The sequence below is a fragment of the Amphiura filiformis genome, chromosome 15 (genome assembly GCF_039555335.1).
Source record: "Amphiura filiformis chromosome 15, Afil_fr2py, whole genome shotgun sequence".
Classification (NCBI taxonomy): domain Eukaryota; kingdom Metazoa; phylum Echinodermata; class Ophiuroidea; order Amphilepidida; family Amphiuridae; genus Amphiura; species Amphiura filiformis.
In genome coordinates, this window is record NC_092642.1 from 15,030,596 (window position 1) to 15,039,442 (window position 8,847).

An 8,847-nucleotide genomic window follows, 5' to 3' on the forward strand; every position below is an offset into this window, starting at 1 on the left:
AAACAAATGAGGTAAAACGAATTGCTATTTCATTCTAGTACCTACAATTCGTGTATTAGCTCGCCGATCGTATTATTATTATAAATATTGGCGTAGCTTCATATATAGCTACGACGAACAAACAAGACGAATAGCGATATGCACACAGTTTATACGTCGCTGATTCAGTATACATGAACTCGATGTGTTTAGCCACCACTCAAAACTTATAAAACCTGAAATTTTACTGTAATTAAAGCATTTAGGCTTAGTCTTTCACATGGTGTTTTAGTACACCATTGGGCAATATAACTGGTCTTTGAAATGAATATTGCAACTATTTCAATCGCCCCATACACAATTATGTTTATGCTTGTATTTGTTTTTAAAGTTTGTTTTTTGTTCACTATTCGAATATGAACTTTACCCCGTTATTAAATTACGTTCGTAGAAGTTACATGTGGTAGTGATACATGCCCAAACATTACAGTTGTGGACTTTGAGCAAGTGGAAATACGCCGACCACAATATTATTACCCTCAACTGTAATAATATATCTGATAAAAAAAATTTAACACGATGTCGAAGCCTAAGTATAAGCTTATATATTTTAACAGCAAAGGGCGTGCTGAAGTGACGAGGCTTTTGTTTCATTTAGCTGGTTATGACTATGAAGATGTGAGGATAACAGACGAGCAATGGCACTGCAAATACAAGCTTGGTGAGTAAACCGATGTACGTGTAACTTTTATCACATTTAATACCGCATTGTTTGATCTGCATTCACTGAATGTGTCAGTGCCAATGTCATGAATGTGCAGGAATTATGAACATTCTGTTACAATATTATTCTTGTCTCCCCTTCTTGTGTCAACTTCGTCTACCGTCCACTTCCTTGATGTGCTAAGAAAGAAGGAAACTTACCATTTCTGTCATATCTCCGGTTTTTTTTAACTTACGGACAAAATGTCACTACCCATTCAGCATATCACATTTACGCTATGATCCGTTTCATTTTTTCTGAAAAGCGAAAATACAATTGCTGATCATGTTTTCGATTGTACACGATGCAAGCTTGATATGCGCGAAAATGTCAAAAGTAGCCCAACTCGTTTTCTGGTTGATTTAGTTAATTGAGTATAGCGTGTAAGCCCAAACTAGTTAAGAAACCATGTGACGTTTTTCTGTTCGCCAAGATGTTACAGATTCCACTCCCGGGATTCCACTGCCCATAATATTGTTGCCATGATCTTCTTTATTTTTTCTTAAAAGCGATATTGCGATATGTATCTGTGTTTATAGCATACGCTAATAAATTCTACGAAATCGTTGGATCTGAAGGTATAAGGTATCAGCTTAAAATAAACTCTTCGACATACACATGATGATTCACTAGCACTTCACTAATATTTTAAAAACCTTCTTTTAACAGATATGCCGTGTAAGCAGGTACCCGTATTATTCATAGATGATGAACCACTAACTCAGTCTAAAGCCATAGCTCGCTATGTAGCCAAGCAAACAGGTAACATTCCCATGTTTTGTATGTTGCATACTGCAGTTACTGTCCGTTTTCCTATACACAATACACAGTGCTCTTTCCCATTGACGCGTGACCTCTACAAATAGCCCTACGTTAAAAGTATGGGGATATGACTAGTTAACGTCGCTGTGTGAAAAATAACCGGCCAATATTAAAAGTACTCTTCTAAAGTTCTAGAAAATATAGTTTTTTAACATGTCCTAAATTTTTAGCTAATTTAGATGTTTGGAAATATTCGTACTTTGGTGTTTTAGTTAATGTTATAGGTAATAGTACATTGCCTAGTTAACGGCGCTGTGTGAAAAATAACCGGCCAATATTAAAAATATTCTAAAATTCTAGACAATATAGTTTTGTAACATGTCCTAAATTTTTAGCTAATTTAGGTGTTTGGAGAGGGTCGTACTTTTGTGTTTTAGGAAGGATATGTAAACGACAGATAACACCAAAAATATGAAGAAATTATTTCCAAACCGTGTTAAGTCAACAATCATTATGTTGCTCATTTTCAAGAATGCTGGTTTACAAAAAGCACGCCATTGTCTCATTTCGTGAACAAAAGTACACATACCATTGTTTCCTTTCGTTTCCTTTATAATCGGTTACCCAACTGAAGCTATAATACAAACTTTACTGCGATATCGCACATGAAAACAGTCACATGTGCACAGCCAGAGAAGATCCGATTTAATCAGTTGAGCTGTTTCAATGAATGTTATCTTGGTTTAATAGCTTTTAATGGGGTTAAGTCCTGCAAAGGTCGAGATGAATTCTACTGTAGACATGACTGCATCATGGACTGTCGATTGGTTTTGTTTCGTGGGCAGAGTGCAAGACCAAGGTACTCTATTTAGAATACTTTGATTCTAATATTGATTATTCTTTTAATGACAAAAGCATATCACGTGGGTTGGCTGTGGCTTGGCGTAGCCTCGGTTCGAGGCTTCTGGGCTCTGGGATGGTGTTTTTTTTTCTCTCTATTTTTTTTTTTTTTTTGCTTCTCGATTTATTTTTTATTCATGTGTCTTCATATCCTGTCCACCCACCTCTGATCTGTACATGATAATATCATCAGATTACTACCTCTCTTCGTTGTCATGGTTCTGAGAAAATAACCAGAGAAAATTGCTGTACAGATCAGTGGAGTAGGTGGACAGGATATGAAAAAACACCCCCCAGAGCCCAGAAGCCTCGAACCGAGGCTAGGGTTAACGCGGTTGACCTCTATTTTGATGCTGGCCCGTAGTTTGATAGCTGGAATGTGCTCGGGGAGGGCATTCCATATTCGAGCCATTGATCATAGTACAAAATAGTTGATGGCTATTACTACATTAGAACTTCATATCTTTTTGACGGGATTCCGTCAATGAGTATTTCGCGTCCCATCCTGACAACGGCAGACTAGTCAGACCCGAGAGTACGCAATACATGTTGTGTTTTTAATTAATTGACCCCTTTTAATCATTTTATGTAGATTTCTATGGCCAAACCAATTCACAGTGTGCTCGTATTGATGCAGTGATGGATGTATGCAACGACTGGCATTACTCCATGGTTAAATGGTTTGGGACTGGAGACCCCGAAGTGCAAGTAATTCAAATTCTAATAAAAATTGTTAAAAAGATTTTTTTCAAGTAGCACGCGCAAAGCACCCGGGTAAATCAGTCACGATATGAGGAAATTTTTTGTTTGTTTTATTATTCTCTTTTTAATTCATATACAGCCTGTCTAAAAAAAATGTGCAAGTGAAAAGCGCCCTCTTTTAGAAAATACCGTTTGGCATGTTGCTTACATCACCGTCAAGGGCGCAATCTGAGCTCTCAAATGCCGTTTGTTTGTTTCAATCTTGTGATATATCAATATATCATGATATGTTTAGTTATAATAACAACGAAAGTGTAAAATCAAAATTGTGCCATTTTTACTTGGAAAGAGGGCTGAATATGATAGCATCAAGTTTATCAAGTGTTATCAAATTGCAGCGTGCCCAGAAGAAGGTTATTAGGTTTATACTAAGCAAAGACTCTTTTTATCACATTGATGTTAAGGACTTCCAAGATTTTGGGATTTTGAACATTTGCAATAGGGCAAAACCATTGCGGCTTAATCATATTTTTAATATCAACCATGGGCAAGGGCCACCATATTTAGATTATAAATTCACCAAAATAGCCCATGTTCATTAACCACAATACCAGTCAGCATAATTTTTATACACACAAAAACAACAGCGCAAACTCAAGTTCCTTTTATCAAGTTAGCATTCATGATTGGGCTAATCTCCCTAAGTCAATCAAGGAGATAACTGATAGGGTCAACTTTAAGAAGGCTGTTAAAGAATATCTTATGCAAATTCTTACTTTGTAGCTGTGAAATTCTGGAAAGGCAATTCCCCTATGTAGGGGGGTGGTGTGCTTTTTGGGTGGGCTCGTTGTGGTGGTTGGGTTGGTGGGGGTGGGGTCTGGCATTGAATCCCAGTTATCATGGTGGACTTGCCTTTTCATACACGTCTGCAATATTGGCTTCTGATTAATATTTGTGCAATAATAATTTTTTAATTTTTGATAGTATCATGTTTAGTTTTTTTGATATTTTGATGTTAATGTGTGCAATTTTTAAACATTTTAAAGGATCCCTTTGGAAATAAGCCCTTCTTAGGGTTTAAAGGGTTATACCATGCATATCTGCAATTGTATTGTATATTGTAATTTTAAATGTAATTTTAATGTCTTTTTTATATTCTATGGTTTTTTTAATGTGAACTCTGTAAATTGAATGATATGCATGAATAAACTCAAATCAAATCAAATCATAAACCCTCCAGAGGGTAGATGGAGATGAAGTTTATTAAGTCATAAGCATGATAATAGAAAGGCATGCAATTAGATTTTATATGATGATTAAGGGGCTATCAATTTCTTCGGAAGGCGGGGTCCCAAATATACGGAAAGAAAAATAGGGGGTGTCATAAAAAATGTTTGCAAAACAAATATAGATTTACATGTTTCCGCATTTATTGTTGATGACTTATACTCCAACATAGGAATCATGGGTTAGAGTTCTGAGAGAAGAAGCAGCGCCCACGGTATGTAGCAACCTTGAGACCCTTTTGAGACAAAACAATGGAGGGGATGGCTACTTTGTCGGCGACACGGTATGTAATATTACTTTTTATTAAAGACGTAATTCGGTCAAGGTTTGAGAAATTTTGTGTTTCTATAGACTTATAACAGACCGAGTAAATTATTTTTTAATGTCCTTTAGGCCTGCATCAGATGTTTACAATGTACAAATGACACATAATTTTGAAACATTTTTCATATTGCCAGTCGTTGTCAGTTTTAGTATCATTCTTTTCTCCTCCTCGTCTTCTTCATCATCATAACCATCACCATCTCGTCATCATCATAAAAGTCATCATTATCTTCTACTTCATCATCTTTTTATCGTCATCGTCATTATCCTTACCAACCAGGTTTCGGTTTTGCCGATTAAGTTGTAAAAGCGGGCAAAAACCTGTTTTTGCCGGTTAAAACCGGAAAACACTAGACTAAACCATACGAAACATTATGGTCAGTGAAAGATTAAAAAGTAACACATGCAGAAAGCTCATACTCATAGACAGCAACTCGCAACTTTCAATGAATCATTCAACACATGTTTTGTCTCATCAATTCCATAAAATGAAAATGTTTTGGATTTGGTATGACAAATTTCATTATTGCACTAGTAAACAATGAAAACTCCTGCCTTTAATTTCTTAATTTGTTACAATGAAACGTCGTATTTGTTTGCCTTTAGAAAATGTTTCTGGAAAATCTTTCTGGCAAAAATATGCATAATTGAAGACCGAATTATAAAGACTAGTTTGCGTATGACGTTCTGTCAACCATACTAAAAATGCTGTACCAGCCAATCACGTCGCGCCTTTGCCCTGACGTCAGACGCAAACTAGTCTTTTTAATTCGGTCTCCAATTACAACAAATTCAAAGAACTTTTTCTGTAAAATCTTAAACAAAGAAAATATTAAAATTCAAACTTTGTGGTAATAATCAATTATCTGCAAGTGTGCAAAGAAAAACATTGTAACATTTGTCACTTTTTTAGATCTTGTCACTTTAAAAAAAGACCTCGCTGTTAAAACCATGTTTTTGCCACTTGCGACTAAAACCTACACACCCTGTGTTTTTATGACTGCTAAAGTGCTCTTTATTATTGATTTATTAATAATAGTAGCTATCTTTTTATAAATTTTATTACAGATAACCGTTGCAGATTTGTTTGTATTTTGTGACATTGAAGTAATTCAAGCCTTCGTAGATGATTTACTAGCCAAATATCCCAAACTCTCCGCTTTATTTGACAGAGTGGCGTCTAATGAGAAAGTTGCCGAGTGGGTGAAAACAAGGCCGCATACAAAATATTGAACAACGAAGACTGCAGTCCATTTCCGAAACATGAAAAGAAGAATTATGTAACTTTACCCAAATTAGAGGTAGAAGTAGCGATATAACAGGATTAATTACCATAGCGATAGGTGAAAGCTATTTTTGAATGTATTGCCCTGCACTATAAGTAAGCTGCACTCATCTCCTGCCATATCTGCGTATGTGTGCAATTATAGACTGAATGCAATACCGCTCTTTTTAAAGACACTAATTTCACAGGTGCCGATTGAAATGTACATGGACTCTGCATAATGCAAATTTTCTATAGAATTACGATCCATGTCTTTATGCATATTCTTCGATAATCAATTGTTACAGCGTACATCTAGTGCAGGGTAATACATTCCACAATTGTTTCCACCTATCGTTATGGTTATTAATCCTGTAACATCACTACTTCTACAGCGAATAGGACTGGTTCAATCCCCATTCATGTATGCTGCCATATTGTTGCTCAGCAGTATACGCCATAATGAAATGTTTCTAAAAGTGTTTTTAGAATAAAATTGATTTAATGCTAATTTATTTTACAAGCTAAGGAAGTCTGATTACCTTTAAAAAATAGCCAAATGGGAGTGTTTTCAATGAAATATGTTTTGTGTAAAACAGAAGCATCCTATGTATAAAACAATATACATGATATATGAATATTAACTGTACATCATATATAACGATTCGAGATATCCAATCACGATACAATTGCTATGGTTTAGAAGGCAGCCAGAGGAGGCTTAGGCCTAAAAAAGAAAATTGTTTGATTGGCGTAACCCGACCGACCCTAAAAATAGGTCCGACCATAGACTTTTTTTTTTTTTTTTGGCAAAAAATTTTAAAAAATTAAAAAGAAGGTTCAATTAAAAAAAAAGAAACAAAAAAGTTCCAAGGCCTTTATCATTCGCATTTTACCGCTTAAAATTTGTATATATTTTTTTCTTTAATGCCGACCGACCTACCCTAATTTTCTTTTTATGTTACGGCAATCAAACAATTTTCTTTTTAGGCCTTAAAGGCATTCCTACAATGCACTATGATTGGGAATTTTGATCAATATAACTTTATCTTAAGGACAAAGTCCCCATTGTCATACACACAAAATGGTCAATTTAAGATTGCAGCCAACAAGCTAATAGTTGCGACTTATCAAATTAAATTGAATTTTCATATAGAAAACATTCTTAATGTCCCACTACATTAATTTTATTCATAAGTCTCAATGTTTAGAATGTTAAATAAAAGGATGAAAACATCAGATATTTGCACACAATCCCAAATGCAAGGTATGGTCAACTGTGCCACATGTGTACAAAAGCCAGACATACCCAGGTTAGAAACGCCATTGGGTTATGGGAATGTCTTTAAACATCCTCTGGAAGGCAGCGTATCTATTTGAATTTTATATACGCCATTTTTTTAATTTAGTGAAAATGAAGACAGAAAAGATGGTATCGTTATAAAAATAATTCCATAAAACCCCGTCTTCACAATAAAAATTGTAGCTTGCAAGCCGGTGAGTAATAATTTATCGACTTATTAGTCAGTATTCATGGTATTAGTCAGTAAAGTTTCAAGGAAGAAGCAGGCCCTGACGAATATGTTAACCAACCATCTAAAAATGTCATTTAAGCTGAGATTCTGTTGCTTTACATTATGTACTTGACTACTTGTCACATCTTTTACAAAATTGATCTGGAAACAAGATCAATGTTTAAATTGATGTCATATTTTCAAAACTATATTGGGATAGATGACATCCATTATCCATACACACCTATGGAAGACATGACCTTAAATCGTCCACACAGGAGTGTGAATTTCAGATGTGGTTACCTAAATAGGTAACTCCATTTTAAATCTACACCCCCTGTGTAGAAGATTATATTATATCTTCCATAGGAGTGTATGGATTTCATCTGGAATAGCCAATGTCATCAAATGAACGTGAACTCCGGTCCGGTACTAGCAGATATGACAAGTACATAAAATAAAACAGCAGATATCTGATTTAAAAATTGCATTTTTAGATAGTTGGTTAACACATTCGTCAGGGCCCTCGTTTTCCTTGACACTTTATTGCACCCTGCGTTATAACTATAATACATAATGTATAATATAGGCTTGGGCGATATTTAGATAAATCGAAAATAATCGATTTTTTTAAAACACCGAAATCTCAAATGTTGCCTTTATCCAATCAGAACTTTTTTTCATTACGTTAACAGATAACACAATTCAATGTTTATAGCAAGGCGAATGTGGTAAATATGTTAAAAACAACATATTCAAGCGTACGTTTTGACAAAATGTAGGTTTTAAAAGTCAAAACCTCAAGTGATCCTTACAATATTTTTCAGATTTTATGTCATTAAATGTAGCTTCGTTTCAATAATCGATGTCCAATTCTCTTTAAATTGCTAATCTTGTGCGAAAAATTATTAGTTTCGTTTGTTTTGTCATACGTTTGTAAATTCAATGAACAATGACTTTGCTTTAAGAGTGCTCAAATTCATATGGTTTATGTCGAAGGCAAAAACGAAACAAGAGTCAAACATATTAACTTCAGTATAGATGAAGTGACAGCAATGTTTGCAATTAACCTTTTCGGTAAATCCCATAATTCTTTGTGGTTAGACCTGCGGTGTCGTAACGCAGATGCTCATGTCGTTACTGTGCACTTCACGGCTTTAAAATACTCAGCAACGATGTTCGCTAAGCGATGTACACATCGGTGTGACGTCAAATGACGACATCTTAAGTCTAACCGCAAAGAATTATGGGATTTACTGAAAGCGTCAATCAAAGTCGAGTACTGATCTATCGATATGCTTGAGATACATCACATATAACCACTTCACTGTTCAATAGACTATTGCCCTTCA

The 8,847-nt window shown here is 35.0% G+C and overlaps 1 protein-coding gene across 1 annotated transcript; it reads left to right on the forward strand.

Annotated features, from left to right (window-relative positions):
* The first annotated feature begins 335 nt into the window (after window positions 1-335).
* On the forward strand, window positions 336-5,950 carry LOC140171974 (hematopoietic prostaglandin D synthase-like). The gene is made up of 5 exons (XM_072195322.1): window positions 336-700; window positions 1,412-1,504; window positions 2,997-3,112; window positions 4,566-4,676; window positions 5,786-5,950. Exons 1-5 carry the CDS (start codon window positions 559-561, stop codon window positions 5,948-5,950), a joined length of 627 nt encoding a protein of 208 aa, XP_072051423.1. The 5' UTR covers window positions 336-558.
* Window positions 5,951-8,847: the final 2,897 nt, after the last annotated feature.